At 43.9% G+C, this 21,955-nt stretch overlaps 1 protein-coding gene across 1 annotated transcript in view; it reads right to left on the bottom strand.

The window, feature by feature from the left end:
* Positions 1-20,943, bottom strand: part of LOC126425053 (uncharacterized) — a 34,234-nt gene extending 13,291 nt beyond the window's left edge. The window contains exons 1-3 of the mRNA XM_050087963.1: positions 20,466-20,943; positions 12,266-12,385; positions 6,870-6,948 (exon numbers count right to left, since the gene is read on the bottom strand). Coding sequence (XP_049943920.1) covers positions 6,870-6,948; positions 12,266-12,385; positions 20,466-20,786 — 520 coding nt within the window. The 5' untranslated portion in view covers positions 20,787-20,943. The remainder of the gene's footprint in view (positions 1-6,869; positions 6,949-12,265; positions 12,386-20,465) is intronic.
* Positions 20,944-21,955: the final 1,012 nt, after the last annotated feature.

The following is a 21,955-nucleotide window of genomic DNA, read 5'->3' on the forward strand; positions in this document are numbered from 1 at the left end:
GTAAACAGGCAGAAAACGGCACTGCGGCCGGCAACTTTTACATAAACAACAAGTCTCTGGCGCAGTTTTTAGCTCGGTTAATGCTGCTACAATGGTAGGTTATCAAGATTCAAGTGAGATTGAACGTGGTGTTTTGGTCGGCACACGAGGCAATGGGATACAGCACCTCCGAGGAAGCGATGAAGTGGGGATTTTCCCGCACGACCATTTCACTAGTGTGCCGTGAATATCAGGAATCTGGTAAAAAATCAAATCTCGGACATCGCTATGGCTGGAAAAAGATCCTGTAAGAACGCCCGAAGAGAATCGTTCAACGCAACACAAGTGCTACCCTTCCGCAAATTGCTGGAGATTTCAACGCTGGGCGTCAACGAGTATCAACGTGCGAACCATTCAACGAAACATCTTCGATATGGGCTTTCGGAGCTAAAGGCCCACTCGTGTACTGTTGATCACTGCACGACAAAAAGCTTTACGCCTCGCCTGGACCCGTCAACACACACTGGACTGTTGATGACTGCAGACATGTTGCCTGGTGGGAAGAGTCTCGTTTCAAATGGTATCGAGCGGATACACATGTGCTGGTATGAAGACAACCTCACGAATCCATGAACCCTGCTGTCAGCAGGGGACTGTTCAAGCCGGTGGAGGCTCTGTAATTGTGTGGGGCGCGTGCAGTTGGAGTGATATGGGACTTCTGATACGTCTAGGTACCACTGTGACAGGTGACACGTACGTCAATATCCTGTCTGATCAGCTGCATCCATTCATGTACATTGTGCATTCCGACCGACTTGGGCGATTCCAGCAGGACAATGCGACACCCACACGTCCAGAATTACTACAGAGAGGCTCCAGGAACTCTCTTCTGAATTTAGACACTTCCACTGGCCAGAAAACTCCCCAGACATGAATATTATTGAGCATATCTGGGATGTTTCACAACGTGCTGTTCAGAAGAGAGTTCCACCCCGTTGTATTCTTACGGATTTATGGACAGCCCTGCAGGATTCATGGTGTCAGTTCCCTCCAGCACTACTTCAGACATTAGTCGAGTCCATGTCACGTCGTGCTGCGGCACTTTTGCGTGCTTCCGGGCGCCCTACACGATATTAGGCAGGTGTACCAGTTTTTTTGGTTCTTCAGTGTGTATGAACCGTACAAATGTAGAACATATATACGCTTAGTTATCACATTAGTCTTTCTTAACACAGTCCATATAACGCATCATCAGTTACTGTGCTGCTGAAACTACTTTCTGCATATTTCCTCATTGAATTCTCACAGCATTACCTGACTGCTCTATTGATACATAGAGGTTTGGGTCGGTGCAGAGATAGTCGATGTTGTTAAGTTCAAAAATGACTTTGAGCACTATGGGACTTAACATCTGAGGTCATAAGTCCCCTAGAAGTTAGAACTACTTAAACCTAACTAACCTAAGGACATCACACACATCCATACCCGAGGCAGGGTTCGAACCTGCGACCGTAGCGGTAGCGCGGTTCCAGACTGAAGCGCCTAGAACCGCTCGGCCACTGTGGCCGGCGATGTTGTAAAGGCGACTGTTCGCGATAAGCGGGAAATCTCGGTTCTACTCCAGATCCGGCACAAATTTTCATAAGTTCCTTTTGGTAAATTGACTTATACTTGATACAGCTGATGTCAAGAAATTCGCAGTATGTCAGTATTGCTACATTAGTTTTTACCATCTCATCTTCTGCATTCTTCTGCAGCACCACATTTCCTCTTCCCATCCGTGTTGCTTACTACCCAAATTCCATTTCTATTCCAGACAAATATTTCCAAAAATGTCTGCCTAACAGCTAAATTTCCATTCGATGTTAAAATATTTAAATTTTTTCAGAAAATATTTTCGAAATATCACTTCCGCATTTTACATCATCAGTTGTCGTGCTGCCCAAACTACTTTCTAATTCTCACAGCATCGTATGATTTAATTCTCCTACATTCCATTTCCTTGTTCGTCTTTCATTGATGTCCATATCGTAGTGTGTTTCAATACACTGTCCATTGTATTCAAGTGATCTTCCAACCTCTCTGATGACTTTGACAGAATTACAATGTCGTTAGAAACCTAAAATTTTTTATTTCTTCTCCCTGAACTTTAACGTATTTTTCAAATTTATCAATGGTTTCCTTCATCGCTTGCGCTATGTACAGATCGAATAAAATACGGGCTATGTCAATACCTTGTCTCACTTGGTTCTCAACTATTTCCTTCGTTTCAAGTTCTTCAACTATTTTAACGGCAGTCTCGCTTGTGCACAAGTTGTAGATCACCTTTCGCTCCGTGTATTTTATCACGGCTAACTTTAGAATTCTAACTGTCTCGATATTCAATTCCATTAAAACATGGAACGGAACTGCGTCTGTAGTCATGCATTTTGCCCACAAATGTATTAAGAACTGTTTTTAGCTCGTACGATCTCGAAAATTTTATCATGCATTTCATCTGACTTGGGATTAGATATTATGCCTTAATGACGGAAAGTAAAGAGTGAAATGTTTTAAACTGAAATTACGATCAAGGAATAGAGGAAGCTGTTAGCGTTTTAAAGGGAGAGAGAATGTACACAGGAATTAAGTTAGGCAAATAGCAAACTCTGCAATCCTCACCTTGAAACTTGGGTGTGTTCATGAATGCACCGTCATTTCCCTTTAGTGCAAAATCATTTTTGAGTGTATCAACCATATTACTAAATTTCTTGTCGATATCTGTTTGTATAGGCCTATTAGTGTTGTCTATGGTGATAAGAGAAAGGTCAGGTAATGATGCCAATCACTACAGTTTTAAATTGGCTAACGTGATCAGTCATCTTACGCTAGCAGCCCGCTCATGACAAATCTGACAGTCCATCGACTCACTTTGGCCATACGTCTACGTTTAGGAGGTAAGAAATGTGTTATTCTGTACAACATTGTCAGTCAGCTTAGTAGCGTGATACAGCAACCACATTCGTTCAGTGTAATTACCGATTTTACCACCACGAACAGCAGACACTTAACTACTGAATAATGTAATATACTGCAAGACAAGGCTTTTGGAGGAATGTGGGAGTTGGGGGTATGTTTTTTATATCGATGGTGGCCAAGACGCACTCTCAGATGTGAGGTAGGACTGCACAAATTTTGGAGTGCGCAGTCTTCCTTCGTGTATGCATTGTTCGTTTTTACTGTGCTGACAACTCTTAGCTTAGGTATAATTTCAATTTTTAATATCACAGGTATAATCATCGGAACGCGCACCAGAAAAATTGATAGAAAGTTAATTTCTACCGAAGAAATACTAAATGACATACATTTTAGAATTGCATATGATGTAAGCAAGAGGCAAGGAGCAAAATAGCCTTAAAACGTAAGAATTGAAATTGTAGATGTAATTTATACGAAAATAATTTTTCACCCCTGATGAGATTATCGATGTATTATTTTATAAGAGTTTTAGTACATTGCTGGTTTTTTTTCACGGTCGTTTCTACTTTTCTGTGCAGGTTTCTAACGGGATGGTGAAAAATACCTCGCAAGTTAATGCAGAGATTAGGTTGTAGGTGTCATAATTCGACTAGGAAACAAATCGTGCAAACTGCCTGTCAATTTGCTGATGTAAAGGGTGTAAGAACGGAAAGGAAATGGCTGGAAAAGATTCGGGTCAAAGGTTCTTTGAAAAGATACAGGCTGTCCGTCAGAGAGCCAGGAAACTGTAGTAGGAGGAGGGCAATCGCCTTCAAATACACACATCAAACAAAGTTTTGCATCACCCCGGTTCCAAGAACTCCTGAAGACAGACGTTGACTGTGGATATTGTATCACAGACAAAGTCCCTTCACAACTGTCCAGAAATGCCACTAAACCTCCCCAAAGAAGTAAGCAACCATGCATGAGCAGCGCTTATTAGACGGAGGGGGTCCGACAGCCGATCAGTTCCAGTCATTCCGCCAGTTAGGAGGTACACGGTTCGTGTTGTCTGTAGTTCAACCATGCCTAGACGGTCAATAACGCGATTCGATCGCGTCCGAATTGTTACTTCGTGCCAGGAAGGGCTCTCAACAAGGGAAGTGTCCAGGCGTCTCGGAGTGAACCAAAGCGATGTTGTTCGGACATGGAGAAGATACAGAGAGACAGGAACTGTCGATGACATGCCTCGCTCAGGCCGCCCAACGGCAGTGGATGACCGCTACCTATGGATTATGGCTCGGAGGAACCCTGACAACAACGCCACCATATTGAATAATGCTTTTTGTGCAGCTACAGGACGTCGTATTACGACTCAAACTGTGCGCAATAGGCTGCATGCATGATGCGCAACTTCACTCCCGAAGTACAAGGCGAGGTCTGTCTTTGCAACCATGACACCATGCAGCGCGGTAGAGATGGGACCAACAACATATCTAATGGACCGCTCAGGATTGGCATCACGTTCTCTTCACCGATGAGTGTCGCATATGCCTTCAACCAGACAATCGTCGGAGACGTGTTTGGAGGCAACCCGGTCAGACTGAACGCCTTAGACACACTGTACAGCGAGTGCAGCAAGGTGGAGTTTGCTGCTGTTTTTGGGTGGCATTATGTGGGGCCGACGTTCGCCGCTGGTGGTCATGGAAGGCGCCGTAACGGCTGTACGATACGTGAATGCCATCCTCCGACCGATAGTGCAACCATATCGGCAGCATATTGGCGAGGCATTCCTCTTCATGGACGACGATTCGCTCCCCCATTGTGCACATCTTGTAAATGACTTCCTTCAGGACAACGACATCGCTCGACTAGAGTGGACAGCATGTTCTCCAGACATGAACCCTGTCGAACATGCCTGGTACAGATTGAAAAGGGCTGTTAATGGACGACGTGACCCACCAACCACTCTGAGGGATCTACGGTACGCCGAATCGCCATTGACGAGTGGGACAATCTGAACCAACAGTGCCTTGATGATGAACTTGTGGATAGTATGCCAAGGCGAATACAGGCATGCATCAATGCAAGAGGACGTGCTACTGGGTATAAGAGGTATGGGGAGGTGTGTAGAGAAATCTCGATCGCCACCTCTGAAGATCTCGCTGTATGGTGGTACAACATGCAATGCGTGATTTTCATGTGCAATAAAAAGGACGGAAATGATGTTTATTTTGATCTCTATTCCCATTTTCTGTACAGGTTCTGGAACTCTCGCAACCGAGGTGATGCAAAACCCTTTTTGATGTGTGTAAAATACATGTTGAAAGAATTTTTATGACTGAAAATATGAAAGAAATTTCCCCCTCATACGATCTTCAATAGCGATGAATTGGGGCTATCAACAGTGCCTCAGAAAAAAACTAAAGTAATTTCGCCAGAGAGTAACAAAGAGGTCCGTTCAGCAGAAGAAGGTCAAAATGTAGTATTATTGTTTATTTGTGTGTTTCAGGTATTTATACACCGCCAGCTATAGTATTTTCCAGGAAGCGGATGAAACTGGAACCTGTTGTTACTTCTAGATAATCACACTACTTATATAAGTCTTTTTGGCTGTGAAATATTGCAGGGAAAATTTTTCGTCTCTCTGTCACTCTATTCCAGTCATGAACAAGAGTTATTTTGTGTCCTCTAAAGACTGAATATAACTCTGCAGTATAACTCTATAGAAGATGATGACTTGCTTGGTGTCCCTGTGCACTTTGAAAAAAAAAACCATACTTGACGATTCTTATTCCAACAGCGATATTGAAAACGTACCACTTTCAAGGAAACATGGTAAAAACGTGAAAACGCTTTCAGCTGACGGATTTAATGAGTCCATCTCTCATCCAGTTTCATCGCGTAGATTAATTGGCACTAGAACTGTTTCTAAGATGAAGATTAAACATAGAGAAAAAATCTCAATTCGAAAGCAACTGTTGAACATTCGAAGCTATCAGAATCCAAAAAAACAAAACCCGTTTGTTCAGGTGTTCCTACTAAGGCTAATGACAACAAAAAAGAAAATATCTCTCAGTTTCATTACATTCATCCCTGGGCGTAGAGCAGGGTTGAAAAAATCCAAATCATTCTGCAACAGTCTGAAACAGTATGAAGCTGGCCAATTAAAAGCATTCTAGAAGAGAAAAAAAAAACAACAAAGAGACAAGAACTTCGACAAAAGGATGAAGAAAGGAAAGAAAGTTATGATAAGAAAATTAAGGTTCAAATGGCTCTGAGCACTATGGGCCTTAACTGCTGAGGTTTTCAGTCCCCTATAACTTAGAACTACTTAAACCTAACTAACCTAAGGACATCACACACATCCATGCCCGAGGCAGGACTCGAACCTGCGACCGTAGCGGTCGCGCGGTTCCGGACTGTAGCGCCTAGAACCGCTCGGCCACTCCGGCCGGCGAAAATTAAGGGAAAATGGTTGAAAAGAAAGCTTGAAATTGAAGAAGAGCTCATAATCTATCAAAGGGCAACTCATCATATATGACGTGAAACAAAGGAAAGAAGAAGAAAAACTTTTTGCGCCAGTCGTGGATAGAGCTTGGAAGACTGTTGCGTGCAGTGTGGATAGCATTAGCAACGGTGGCACCAAACGTGTTCTCACTACGCAGGCTCAGGGTCTTCCTAATAACGATCATTGCTAAAGCTTACAGGGTACTCAATCGTAACGCTGAAGTCGTAATCAGCGCCCTCCATAGCCTCACCTGATAAGCCAGTTGAAACTGCACAAATGTAAACTTTTAAAAAGTGTTGGAACGAAAAATTTGTACTTCGATTTAATTTTTCATGAATATGATGAAGTATACAGATAAAGTACACTTTGACTAGTTTTTCATTAGTTTTGGAATGAAACTGGCTTTTTACAGCAAAGAAATACGTTGAGTGTAGACTCTTACCTGGCTTCAGCCTGTTCATATCAGTATCAATGGTGAGCGAAATGTACGGTAATGTTGCTATCTCCACAAGGCACAAAACCTGTAATGGAAAAATACATTTGTACTCAATTGGTTCCAGATTATGCTTGAAATATTGTAATGATATATTTTATTCAAAGACAGATTGTTGCTTCTTAGCGTTCACAGTGTTACTGTTTAGTATCTTACTGGTGTCACGCAGAAAACTTTGACCTTTCCTGAAAGTATAAATGAACATGCACCCACCTCATAGATTCAGCAGAACAAAGGAGGGGAAAGACGTACACTTGGAAAAAGAATTTGGTTGGTTTTTCAGCGTTCTTGCAGTATTTGACAAACCATGGACTCTTTGTATAGCTTGCTAAGAAACAATATTGGGCCAAACGATAAACATATATGTTGCTCTCAAGAGAGCTGTATGCCAACACTCCAATCTCAGAAATAATCGTGAACTATAAGAATCCAGCTGGATGTTCTGAAGATAGCGCTCAGTGACCTATAGTATATTTTAATGGGTGGAGATAAAAATAACTCTTAGCCCATTAACTTAAGTTTCTGTGCCGTCCAATATTTACTGATAGATAAACTTCTGTGACATTTACTTTAATGATTTAAGCCCATAGAATAGAAACAATTACATCAATATGGCGATGAAAATTAAAATCAATTGAGGAATACGTCCAGCATGTCCAGAAATAATAACCATAATAAGACATCCAGCATTCTGAGTCTTCATACGAAGTCTGCCATCAACGAGACTGTCCACATCGTGAAGATGGTCAACAAATACTATAATTTATAAACAGACCATGAACGTTTGCAAACAAGCAATGAACTTAGTGAGAATTAGTCAGCATTCCCTGGATTGCCATTTCCTTCCATTGCAGTGATATCATAATTCGTATTTCTACGATGTACTTGGTCACATTAAATTTCTACCTGTCACTAATTATATAATGGGAAAGTTACTACAGGTAGAGTGAGAGGAAATACCTTAGAGCTTAAGTGCGCTTTGTGCATATACTTTGCGCATCTTCGACAACCATTCAAGGAATTCGATTTAGTTTACGTTGCTACGCCAGTGCCTCAGCGCTGCCGCAGTTGTAAGCAACTATGGCAGCACTGGCGTCAACCTCGTGCAAATTGTTTCTGATAATTGGCAACAATGCTTCCATCGGTCAAGGATTTACTTTCTCAATATGGAATGTAGGTAGCCCCAAAAAAAGGCATTTGCCTCACAAAATCGAATACCGCGACATCCTTGAAGTGAATATACGCCTCTCGTACAATTGTAAGTTGTTTGTATCAGACAGATTTAGGCCAGTTGACATAACCTTTCTGTCTGGATTGGCACGTCAGCCTTTGGAGAACTGCGGAAATGAATAGACAGGAACACTTGCCACAGTATACAGGGTGAGTCACTAACTATCGAAACCTAGAATAACTCCGAAAGTATGATAGTAGCTGAAAAGTTTGTGGGACAAATGTTGCATGGGACAACGGGGGCCATAATACGACATTGATTTTTGTTGGTAGGTGGGGTCGCGTCAGAAATATTAAGGTCAACCGTGTTTTCTTTTTTTTGTTTGAAATGGAATGCTATAGTTTGGTACTTATTTTCTGATAGCGGCTGTCGAAACGAATCCAATGATGTGTAACAGTAAGGTCTTTGAAGATCAACGAATCAGCGAAGATCAAAAAGGTGGCATGAACGTCCATTTACAGAAGGTGTTCTAAGCGATAGCCGTTGGTATCAATGCAGTGCTGCCATCTTCTTATCATGGATTGAGTGGCGTTCCTGATCACTTCGGCACTTATCGAAGCACATTCTTTAACAATTTTCTCTCATATATCGTGCAAATAGTAAATACACTCCTGGAAATTGAAATAAGAACACCTTGAATTCATTGTCCCAGGAAGGGGAAACTTTATTGACACATTCCTGGGGTCAGATACATCACATGATCACACTGACAGAACCACAGGCACATAGACACAGGCAACAGAGCATGCACAATGTCGGCACTAGTACAGTGTATATCCACCTTTCGCAGCAATGCAGGCTGCTATTCTCCCATGGAGACGATCGTAGAGATGCTGGATGTAGTCCTGTGGAACGGCTTGCCATGCCATTTCCACCTGGCGCCTCAGTTGGACCAGCGTTCGTGCTGGACGTGCAGACCGCGTGAGACGACGCTTCATCCAGTCCCAAACATGCTTAATGGGGGACAGATCCGGAGATCTTGCTGGCCGGGGTAGTTGACTTACACCTTCTAGAGCACGTTGGGTGGCACGGGATACATGCGGACGTGCATTGTCCTGTTGGAACAGCAAGTTCCCTTGCCGGTCTAGGATTGGTAGAACGATGGGTTCGATGACGGTTTGGATGTACCGTGCACTATTCAGTGTCCCCTCGACGATCACCAGTGGTGTACGGCCAGTGTAGGAGATCGCTCCCCACACCATGATGCCGGGTGTTGGCCCTGTGTGCCTCAGTCGTATGCAGTCCTGATTGTGGCGCTCACCTGCACGGCGCCAAACACGCATACGACCATCATTGGCACCAAGGCAGAAGCGACTCTCATCGCTGAAGACGACACGTCTCCATTCGTCCCTCCATTCACGCCTGTCGCGACACCACTGGAGGCGGGCTGCACGATGTTGGGGCGTGAGCGGAAGACGGCCTAACGGTGTGCGGGACCGTAGCCCAGTTTCATGGAGACGGTTGCGAATGGTCCTCGCCGATACCCCAGGAGCAACAGTGTCCCTAATTTGCTGGGAAGTGGCGGTGCGGTCCCCTACGGCACTGCGTAGGATCCTACGGTCTTGGCGTGCATCCGTGCGTCGCTGCGGTCCGGTCCCAGGTCGACGAGCACGTGCACCTTCCGCCGACCACTGGCGACAACATCGATGTACTGTGGAGACCTCACGCCCCACGTGTTGAGCAATTCGGCGGTACGTCCACCCGGCCTCCCGCATGCCCACTATACACCCTCGCTCAAAGTCCGTCAACTGCACATACGGTTCACGTCCACGCTGTCACGGCATGATACCAGTGTTAAACACTGCGATGGAGCTCCGTATGCCACGGCAAACTGGCTGACACTGACGGCGGCGGTGCACAAATGCTGCGCAGCTAGCGCCATTCGACGGCCAACACCGCGGTTCCTGGTGTGTCCGCTGTGCCGTGCGTGTGATCATTGCTTGTACAGCCCTCTCGCAGTGTCCGGAGCAAGTATGGTGGGTCTGACACACCGGTGTCAATGTGTTCTTTTTTCCATTTCCAGGAGTGTATTTGCCGAATACGGCGTATCCATCTAACATGCCATTGACATGTAAACACCATTCGACGGTTTCGCCATACAACACTAATAGGAACGGTAAGACTACTATCGTCCAATCAAGCGAATGTGGATGATGTATTCCTTCGAAGAACAAGTCGATGTGCTTCTCATTTACGGAGAATGCCAACGAAATTCACTGAGAGCTAGAGACTTATACCCTCAAAGATATCCCTACACGTCGTACGTTTAAATATGTGTATGATAAATTGAGAACAACTGGATCTTGAACGCATCGGAAACATATCCGGCAAAGGAAAGTTACTAACGAGGAAACGGAAATTGGTACTCTTGCCACTGTGATTCGAGATCCAGTGTCAAATCGCAAGGGATTCTGGCATGAGCCAGAGTAGTGTTGTTCGTGTTCTGCATCGCCATAAATATCATCCTTACCATGTCAGTCGACACCAAGAATTAACTGATACAGATTGTATCCGTCGCACTGAATTCTGCCGATGGGCTCAACTTCAGTGAGAATTCAGATTCAGAGGGATGAGAAATTTATTAATTTGATTTAATTTACTGACGAGGCTACATCCACGAACCATGGAAATGTTAATTTGCATAACATGCATTATTGGGCAACTGAAAATAATTGTTGGCTCCGGCAAGTTGCACATCAAAAACTGTGGTCGGTGACTGTAAGGTGTGGTATTCTGGAGGGCAAAATTATAGGCCCCTATTTCATCTTAGGAAGTCTTAATGGTAGGAAGTACACAACATTCCTGCAACAAAAATTAAGCCTGTTATTGAAAGAAACACCATTAGGAACAAGGAACAGAATGTGGTATCAACATGATGGGTCGTTCGGCACATTTTTCGCTGATGGCTACAAATGAGTTTCAGAGACAACTCCTAAATCGTTGGATTGGACGAGGAGGAGATTTGTCGTGGGGATTCGTAAAAGCCATTATTTATAAAGACGTTCCAAGTACAGATGAAGATATGCGAGAGAGAACTGTCAGAGCATGTGTTTCGATAAGTGTCGAAGTGATCAGGAATACCACTCAATCCATGATAAGAAGATTGCAACACTGCATTGATACCAATGTCCATCGCTTCGAACACCTTCTGTAAATGGACGTTCATGCCACCTTTGTGACCTTCGTCGACTTTCAAAGATCTTACTGTTACACATCATTCGATTCGTTTCGATAGGCGCTATCAGAAAATAAGTACCAAACAATAGCATCCCAATTAAGAAAAAAAAATACCAACGTCATATTATGGCTCCCGTTGTCCAATGAAGCTTTTGTCCCACAAACGTTTCAGCTTCTATCATACTTTCGGTGTCATTCTTGGTGGTAGTAGTTAGCGACACACCCTGTATAACTTAAGGATAAACTAAGCAAAGGCAAAGGTGATGAGTTGAAAGAAGAAGGTGGTAAAATGTAGTGGAAGAAGCACTACAGATTTCCCCTGTCTGATATGGACGGTTACACAGGACTGGCTAGACATAAGACGATAATGAACTGAGGAATTAGTGCCTTGAAGTACTCGGATACAGCTGGAACACAGGTTTATGAAGTAGTGAAATGTGGACTGTTGTAAGAAAAAGAAGGAACTGCAAGCGTATGAAACAGAGTTGTATCGAGGGGCGTTAAGGTTTGGTGGACAGATAAAGTTAAAAATAAATGAGAACATAGAAAAATAAGAATTAGGAGATGAAGTTTATGGGAGGACCTAAACAGGGGAAGGGAGTGATTGTTGTGCCTCCTGCAAAGGGCATCTAGGATCAGCTAACCTTACACTGCAAGAAATAGTAGGAGGATACAATGGTAGGTGACTAGTAGAGAGTTGAACATGCATATTATATTATAGAGCATGAGAGCAAAAGATTGTCAGAAGACAGGAAGAAATGGAACAGCATCTAACCAGTGGAAGGGACGATGGCTAAAAAAAAAAATAAAATAAAAATAAGAAAAACGTTGAAAGGTGAAATTATAGAATTATAGGACACACCAATAGTGGAGAAAAGCACCTTGGTGAAGTTGCAATGCTTTAATTACCATCATAGTTTTTCCCTTGTGTACTCACCAGACAGAAGACAGAAGTGATGATGGTGCCAGTCTTGAGGTAGGACCCACAGGAACACTTGCTTAGAACAACCATCACTGCAACACTCTTGGGTTTTCTGACTGGTAAGTTGCTCTGTAACTAAGGGATGAAGGTCACATTGTATACAACGGCTTGAAGCACATTTAGAAACTACTGGTAATACAGTTAAGAGAGGTGAGTGACAAAACTGAATACACCGCATTCAATTAGTACCCTCAGCTGGTCAGCTGCTTGTGTAACTTCCTTATTGTTATTGGCCTATTCACTCGTATTTCACTAGATTAGATTTATTGCATGTGTGAATGTAAGAACTCTGCCACCGACGTGTAGGGACAAAACTAGAAGCAAAAATATGTTGCCTCACAGAAAGAACGGCAATACTCAGATTGTTAATGTACTCACGGAAACAGAACGCCTGACAAGCCTTTTGTCCAACCAACATGTTCCACATTATAACGTTTGCTGTGAGTATATTCTAAGGTTCTTGAAACTTGGATTAGTGACGAAGTTTCACAATGAAGTGGTTTCAATGCTGCTGGACAATGTGTGAGATTCACAGTGGATTAACTTTGGCAAACGTGTCAACCATTTGACAAAGGGCCTAGAAACTTAATACAGAAAGTCACTTCATTCATAAAGTAAGGCGAGTTGAAGATTTACAGTCAATAAGAATCTGTCACTCTCTCCTTCCTGGTGTTATCCCTCTGAATAGGCTGCACTATTTTCGTAATCTGGTAAATTTTTTTTTTTACCGTTGAGTCGGTATGTCGGTATGGTGTTTCGATCTCGTCGTTCTGGATCTACACAAGCATGCTTCTGTCCTTGGGGATCATGTACACTCCTACACGCAGTTTGTTTCTCCTCGGCACTATGGCATCTACCAGCAGGACAATGCAACGTGTCACACAACTCGCAGTGCACATGCATGGTTTGAACAGCATAAGGACGAGTTTACCGTACGCCTCTGGCCTTCAAACTCCCCGAACCCAATCGAGAACCTGTGGGACCACCTCGATCGTGCTGCCGGCCGGTGTGGCCGAGCGGTTCTAGGTGCTTCAGTCTGGAACCGCGCCACCGCTACGGTCGCAGGTTCAAATCCTGCCTGGGGCATGGATGTGTGTGATGTACTTAGTTAGGTTTAAGTAGTTCTAAGTTCTAGGGGACTGATGACCTCAGATGTTAAATCCCATAGTGCTCAGAGCCGTTTGAACCATTTTCGATCGTGCTGTTGGCGTCAGGGATACTCAACGGAGATACCTGGCGAAGCTGATTACAGTACTGGAGCCGGCATGGCTCCACATCCCTGTCGGTACCTCCCAGAACCTCACTGACACTCTTCCAGCACATCTCACAGTGGGTCGTGCTGCAAAAGTTGGCTACTCGGGATTTTTACCAGCGGTCAGATGAATGTTGCTGGGCAGTGTACATACATAATCTACGACTAGTACTCTGGTCAACACCGCGAACTTAGTACTGTGTGTCTTCGACCAAAGTGGAAGGATTATTTGCCCTCGGAAAATGTTTATATGCGATCTCGCGTGACTCCAGCCGTGCGGACTAGGTGCCTTGTCACGGTTCGCGCGGCTCCCCCTCTCGGAGTTTCGAGTCCTCCCTCGGGCATGGGTGTGTGCCTCGTCTTTACCGTAAGTTAGTTAGATTAAGTAGTATGTAAGCCTAAGGACCGATGACCTCAGCAGTTTGGTCCCATAGGAACTTACCACAAATTTCCAAAAAAATTTTCGCGTGGCTCCATACGGTGTGGTCTCATGAGGAGATTATTGTGAACTTACAAGTGCTGCCCGATAAGTGGAGATTGGACTGTCTGAACTTTAAGTCAAGTGCTGGTTGAAGCGGATCACGCTGCTGACAGAAGTCGAGGACACAAGTTAAATGTGCTTTTATTCTAGAATGAAATTTTAACCCTGCAGCGGAGTGTGCACTGATATGAAACTTCCTGGCAGATTAAAACTGTGTTCCGGACCTAGACTCTAACTCGGGATCTTGCCTTTCGCAAGCCGAAATTCTGTTGGTAAACTTATTAGTGTTATAACCTCATGATCTTAGATTTACGACCTGGTAACGAGAGCACTTTCACCTGAAACACATTATTAAGTTGTATGTAAGAGACAACTGCGGTTGAATGCAGTCAATTACACTACTGCCCATTAAAATTGCTACACCAAGAAGAAATGCAGATGATAAACGGGTATTCATTGGACAAATATATTATATTAGAACTGGCATGTGATTTGATTTTTACGCAATTTGGGTGCATACATCCTGAGAAATCAGTACCCTGAACAACCATCTCTGGCCGTAATAACGGCCTTGATACGCCTGGGCATTGAGTCAAACAGAGCTTGGATGGCATATACAGGTACAGCTGCCTATGCAGCTTTAACACTATACCACAGTTCATCAAGAGTAGTGACGAGCCGGTTGCTCGGCCACCATTGACCAGACGTTTTCAATTGGTGCGAGATCTGGAGAATGTGCTGGCCTGGGCAGCAGTCGAACATTTTCTGTATCCAGAAAGGCCCGTACAGGACCTGCAACATGCGGTCGTGTATTATCCTGCTGAAATGTGGGGTTTCCCAGAGTTCGAATGAATGGTAGAGCCGCGGGTCATAACACATCTGAAATGTAACGTCCACTGTTCAAAGTGCCGTCAATGCGAACGCGACCGAGACTTGTAACCAATGGCACCCCATACCACCACGCCAGGTGATACGCCAGTATGGCGATGACGAATACACGCTTCCAATGTGCGTTCATTGCGATGACGCCAAACACGGATGCGACCATGATGGTGCTGTAAACAGAACCTGGATTCATCCGAAAAAATGACGTTTTGCCATTCGTGCACCCGTGTTCGTCGTTGAGTACACCTTCGCAGGCGCTCCTGTCTGTGGTGCAGCGTCAAGGGTAACCGCAGCCACGGTCTCCGAGCTGATCGTCCATGCTGCTGCAAACGTCGTCGAACTGTTCGTGTAGATGGTTGTTGTCTTGCAAACGTCCCCATCTGTTGACTCAGCGATCGAGACGTGGCTGCACGATCCGTTACAGCCATGAAGATAAGATGCCTCTCATGTCGACTACTAGTGATACGAGGCCGTCGGGATCCAGCACGGCGTTCCGTATTACCCTCCTGAACCTACCGATTCCATATTCTGCTAACAGTCAATGGATCTCGACCAACGGGAGCAGCAATGTCGCGATACGATAAACCGCAATCGCGATAGGCTACAATCCAACCTTTATCAAAGTCGGAAACGTGATGGTACTCATTTCTCCTCCTTACACGAGGCATCACAACAATTCACCTTGCGGTTCTAGGCGCTTCAGTCTGGAATCGCATGACCACTACGATCGCAGGTTCGAATCCTGCCTCGGGCATGGATGTGTGTGATGTCCTTAGGTTAGGTTTAATTAGTTCTAAGTTCAAGGCGACTGATGACCTCAGAAATTAAGTTGATTAGTGCTCAGAGACATTTGAACCATTTGAACAACAATTCACCAGGCCAACGCCGGTCAACTGCTGTTTGTGTATGAGAAATTGGTTGGAAACTTTCCTCATGTCAGCACGTTGTAGGTGTCGCCACCGGCGCCAACCTTGTGTGAATTCTCTGAAAAGCTAATCATTTGCATATCACAGCATCTTCTTCCTGTCGGTTAAATTTCGCGTCTGTAGCACGTCATATTCGTGGTGTAGCAATTTTAATGGCCAGTAGTCTATTTACTGAGGTTAACGAAGGCGATGTTGGCCAGATGTACTCGACGATGCCCCTTAGCTACACTGTCTATCAACCTGAGGATGCTTAAATAAGGTGAAACGCGTAGTAGATATATAAAAAAAAAACTAAAATTGCAACCAAGACTATTTTCAACTAATACTACTAAACACTGGTTTGCTGATTCTTGCCACGGAGGGATTGGAAGAATTTCTTTTTTTTTTTTTCTAAATATTCTCGTTACGAATTGGCCAAAGTAGCCCTCCACTTCTTGCTGTCGGTTAAATTTCGCGTCTGCAGCACGTCATCTTCGTGGTGTAGCAATTTTAATGGCCAGTAGTGTATTACTGCTCTTTCCTTATTTTTATAAAGAAAATAAGGTGGCATCCTTTTATTTCGAGACTTGAAGTGGCGTTGAGACTTTTCCACCTACCATTTCATCATTTACAGTCGATTATATGTATGTTAGAATCTGCGACCGGCGATAAAGGAAACCAATGGGGTCGCCGAGACAGCTTTACACTAAGTGAAGTAAGCAAACTGGCTCCTATTGAACTAGGGAAATCGCAAGAATTAGGAAATGTATTCGCATATTGTGAATACAGTACCACCACAGCTATACAACTTACTGGAGCCAGATGACAATTTTTACCCGACCGGGGAACTGAACTCAGATTTCTTGCTTTACACAAGAGGTTGTCTTAACGGCTTCGGCTACCAAAAGATGCTTCACAGGCAATCGCAAACTTCCGTATGTCCTAGCGTCTGCTTGCCACATTGCTCGTACAGCGATGTGATTCCCTCACAGGGAGAAACTTATTATTTATACAATATTGAAATGGCTACGTTGTTAAGAGGAACGAAGGAATGGTGCTTCGAAGATTGTCCGGAGTAACAGGCACTGCTGCCACTACAACAGCCGCTTATGAAATACATGAAATGCATTCGTAGTTGCTAAAACGGACAACCTGCAGGTGTGGAAGGGAATAACAACAAATGTTTGTGCTCGACCGGGTCTCGAAACCGGATTTCCCGCTTTACGCTAGCCGTCGCCTTAACAACTTCGGCTATCCTTGCACGAGTTATGGCCAGACCTACAACCTGTACTCGCACACAGATTACCAGGTGTACCGGTAAGAAATGAGCGTTAAGATACAAATGTGTCGATAGGGAACATTTGTTGTGAACGAGCCTTAATTGTTTTTTGTTTTGTTGGTATGACATCTGTCAAAGATATTTAGTATACATCAAGTCATGGAACAAACAACATCATATGTTTTCATAGTGTTAACAATGTCGAATTTTGTACCAGAAAGTGATGATTTGCGGAAAGCATTGATTTTTTGTTTTCATTTGAAAAAGAGTGCTGCTGAGTCGCATCGAATGCTTGTCGAGGCATATGGTGATCATGCTCTATCAGAAGCAACATGCAAAAGATGGTTTCAATGGTTCAGAAATAATGATCTTGATGTAAGAAGTGAAGAACGTGGCAGACCACCAAAAAAGTTCGAAGACGCCGAATTGCAAGCAATATTGGATGAAGATGATACTTTGAGTCAGACGCAAATGGCAGCAATGCTAAATGTTGCACAACAAACAATTTCTGACCGTTTGAAAGCTATTGGAAAGATCCAAAAGTATGGAAAACGGGTGCCACATGAACTGAATGAAAGACAGATGGAAAACCGAAAAACCATTTGTCAAATTTTGCTTCAAAGACATGAAAGAAAATCAATTTTGCATCGAATTGTTACTGGCGTTGAAAAATGGATTTATTTTAAAAATCCTAAACGGGAAAAATCATGGGTTAATACGGGACAACCATCAACATCGACTGCAAAACCAGATCGATTCGGCAAGAAGACAATGCTCTGTGTTTGGTGGGATCAGAAAAGTGTGGTGTATCATGAGCTTCTATAACCCGGTGAAACTGTGAATACTAATCGCTACAGACAACAAATGATCGATTTGATGCATTGATCGAAAAAAGACCAGAATGGGCCAGAAGACATGGCAAAGTAATTTTTTTACACGACAATGCACCTGCACACAAAGCAAAACTGGTTCAGGATACAATCAAAACACTTGGCTGGGAGCTGCTATCCCACCCGCCGTATTAGCCAGACTTGACCCCTTCCGACTACCATTTTTTTTCATCAATGGGACACGCATTGGCTGAGGAACACTTCAATTCCTACGAAGAAGTCGAAAATTGGGTGTCTGATTGGTTTGCTTCAAAAGACGAACATTTCCTTTGACATGGTGTCCACAAATTGCCAGAAATGTGGTCAAAATGTATAGAAAGCAAAGGTCAGTACTTTGAATAAAATGTTTTTACTTTTCAATTCAAAATTAGTATTTCATATTCACAAAAAACGCTCATTTCATACCGGTGCACCTGGTATGTGATTCCCGTAGAGGGGAGGACATTTTAATTGAAAGTCGCTGCCTGATATGCATGCATGTCCGAAGGAACAATTGCACAGTTCCTCTTAACAGCAAAGGCCCTGCAGTATCATGTTTATCCGCCGATATCGGGCAGTGATTTCCAATTAAAATGTGCTCCCCTGTACTCGAATTACGTAATGTGTGCACGAGTACATGTTGTGACGCAGGACCGATGACATATGGAAGTCTTAGACGAGAATCGTTCACAGATAGCCAAAGAGGTTGCCGGCACGGTAGCTCAGCGTGTTCGGTCAGAGGGTTAGTCGCCCTCTGTAATGAAACACTGACCTAATGGAACGACGATGAACTTGAACGTCATGGGACGTCGGCCCCGAACAAACAGAACGAACAATCACGAAGAAAATGATATAAAAAAAGAGGTTAAGATGACCGCTCGCGTAAAGCGAGAAATCCAGGTTCGAGTCACAGTCGGGAATAAATTTGCACTGTCGTCATTCCCTTACACAGCTGATGGTTGTTCGTACTTGGAACCGTGAATATATTTCTTTTACTTATTGTTTAGTTTCCTCGGCAGGTTGACTTGGCTTTGGCATGAAATACATTAGTGCAGCGTCTGCAGCTATCGATATAATGTTCCTTCGGACGTACACACATGCACTGCATAAACTTTACAGACAAATAACGATACTGCTTTAATGTAAGTTATATGAAGCTTTTTTTATGTTTTAGCAGAAAACAGTCTAGGTTGTAATTTTAGTTTTTTTTATTTATCAACTACGCGTTTCACCTTATTTACGCATCTTCAGGCTAATATTAATATGGTATTTCTTAGGACGATCCTTTAGACAGTGTAGCTAAGGCGCATCGTCGAGTACATCAGGCCAACATCGCCTTCGTTAACCTCAGTAAATACTTTCTAGATGGACATGAGTGAGTCCCGCATAAGTAGTTACTACTTAAGCCCCATCTTATTCTATTATTTGCTCCTGTGAACTTGAACGCGTTATGCAAGTCTTGGAGTCACTCTTGTCCGTCTAGAAAGTATTTACTGAGGTTAACGAAGACGATATTGGCCTGATGTATTCGACGATGCCCCTTAGCTACATTGTCTATAGGATCGTCGTAAGAAATACCATATTAAGATCAGCCTGAAGATGCCTGAATAAGGTGAAACGCGTACTTGATAAATAAAAAAAAACTATAATTGCAACCAAGACTGTTTTCAACTAATACTACTAAACACTGGTTTGCTGATTCATGCCACAGAGGGATTGGAAGAATTTCTTATTTTTATCTAAATATTCTCGTTAAGAATTGGTCAAAGTAGCCCTCCACTTACAAAAATTCGTGAGCAGTAACTTGCACTGTTAGCATGTTTCGCGCAGTAAACTGTCATGGCAGGAACATTCCTTATAGGTCATCTTAATTAGTTAATTAGTCAAGGGGGAAAATGACAGGGGACGCTATTCTAAGATACTGATTACTTCAGTATCTAGATCTCAAACACTTGAGACACTGGAAAACAGACGTTCGAAGGTCATCAGCTGGAATCTTATTCCCTAAACAGAAATGCAGTCTGGTCTTTTTTGGGACATACTGAATAGGTGTTTTCCAAATATTCCCTTCTACTGTAGGAGATTTAGTGTAATGTTTCACTTCTTATCGCTTCACCGGATAACTGCCCAAATTTCTTCTTCAGACAAAGTAACGTCCACATCTAGGATGATACCATGCCTTGTCGTTATGAATGAGGAAGTAATAGCCTCCATGTTACTGTTCTGAAAAACTTGACTCCGAACGGAAGTGTCTGCAGTTTCCCCAGAGCAAGTTGCTGCTTTTCCGCGATTGCATTCTGACGGTATTATGTTTGTGATAAATTTATTTTCCCCATCGCAGTCACGATATTGTAGTCTACCCAAAGACATAGGATGTAGATGACCGACATGCTAATCCTTAGTTTTAATAATGATTTCAAACGAGCCAACATCAGATTTGTCGTAGGTAATTATCTACTGTACACTTTGAGCTCGGCCACTTACCGATTCTGCCTGTGCTGTTGCTGCGTCCGTGTGGTGCCCGGCTGTATCATCAGAACCACGTCTGCACTGCCATCCAGCATCCGCGAGCGGCAGTGTATCTGACCTTCTACTTTGCCGTTCGTTGTCGCTGTCGTTCGCCTCCCAAGAGCTCTTTTCGAGGCTAATCATCTCGACGCCTTCATCTTGTGCTGGATTATCGGCGTCTCTGTCCACAGCATTTAAGGCATCCACTATCATAGCAAGTTCTTCTGACATTGCTTCTTGACTGTTGTCAGAGTTTAGCTCACTACCATTCGGTTTCTCGCCGTCGCTACCGTCCATGTCGGTAGTTAACTCTGCAGAGAGGAACTTGGATTCTATTGTCGCCACCTACTCACGAAGCAAACTAGAAGACTCAGCTGTGGACGCTAGCTGGAAGACTGCTCTTCTAAGGCGTACAGAGAATTCCAAGAGACTCCTTGTAGAAGCCAGCATTCGTTCTTCCTCTCACACTGACTGCTCCATTAGTGCGAGGCCGGGGAATATAAACGACTCCACTTAAGGAGCAGGAAGGAAACTGCGGCTTTGCTCCGGACACGTCAGTTGCTGACCGAATTGTCACGAAGCCCACGCTCGGGAATGAGAAGATTCGAGATGAAACAGGGAAAAAAAGAGTGTAAAACTAAAAAAAATAAAGATGAGGCTTAACAGGAATCCCGGGGCACCTCGGGAGCTATTGAATTTATCTGACGAAAAGAGAAGACATAAAAATTCAGTAAATAATACTGGTGAAAGGAAATACAGTGGGTCGGCGAAGGTGCCCGCATGTCGTCGGCTATGATCAGTGCAACAGTGCCCTCTATAATCATGTGATCATCGAGAAACATAAAATAGGTCATGTACTTGTACACGATGCACTGATGAGCCAAAACGTTATGATCACCTGCTTAGTAGTTTGTTTGTCCGTCATTCCACGTATCAGGAATCTGACAGTTCGTTGGTAGGTTTGTGGAGGCATTTCGCATTAGATGTCTATTCACTGTTCATGTAATTCGCGTAAATAACGGGGATGGAGGGCCGGCCGTGGTGGCCGAGCGGTTCTAGGCGCTTCAGTACGGAACCACGCGGCTGCTACGGTCGCAGGTTCGAATCCTGCCTCGGGCATGGATGTGTGTGACGTCCATAGGTTAGTTAGGTTTAAGTAGTTCTAAGTTCTAGGGGACTGATGACCTCAGATGTTAAGTCCCATAGTGCTCAGAGCCATTTGAACCATTTTGAACCGGCGATGGCGCCCGATAGCGATGGGTGCCATGGCCGAATTTGGTCGCCGAGACACCAATGTGTGTTCACCAAAATGCTCATCCAACCACTGTAGCACGGACCTGGCTTCGAGACACGGACAGGTATACTGCTGAAAGGTGACATCGCACCCGGGGGGAGACATCAAGCATGAATGGATGCAGGTGGTTCGCAGCTGTCTTCAGTTACTACCAGAAGTCCCATGCAAGCTC

Source organism: Schistocerca serialis, chromosome 10 (assembly GCF_023864345.2).
Source record: "Schistocerca serialis cubense isolate TAMUIC-IGC-003099 chromosome 10, iqSchSeri2.2, whole genome shotgun sequence".
Taxonomy (NCBI): Eukaryota; Metazoa; Arthropoda; class Insecta; order Orthoptera; family Acrididae; genus Schistocerca; species Schistocerca serialis.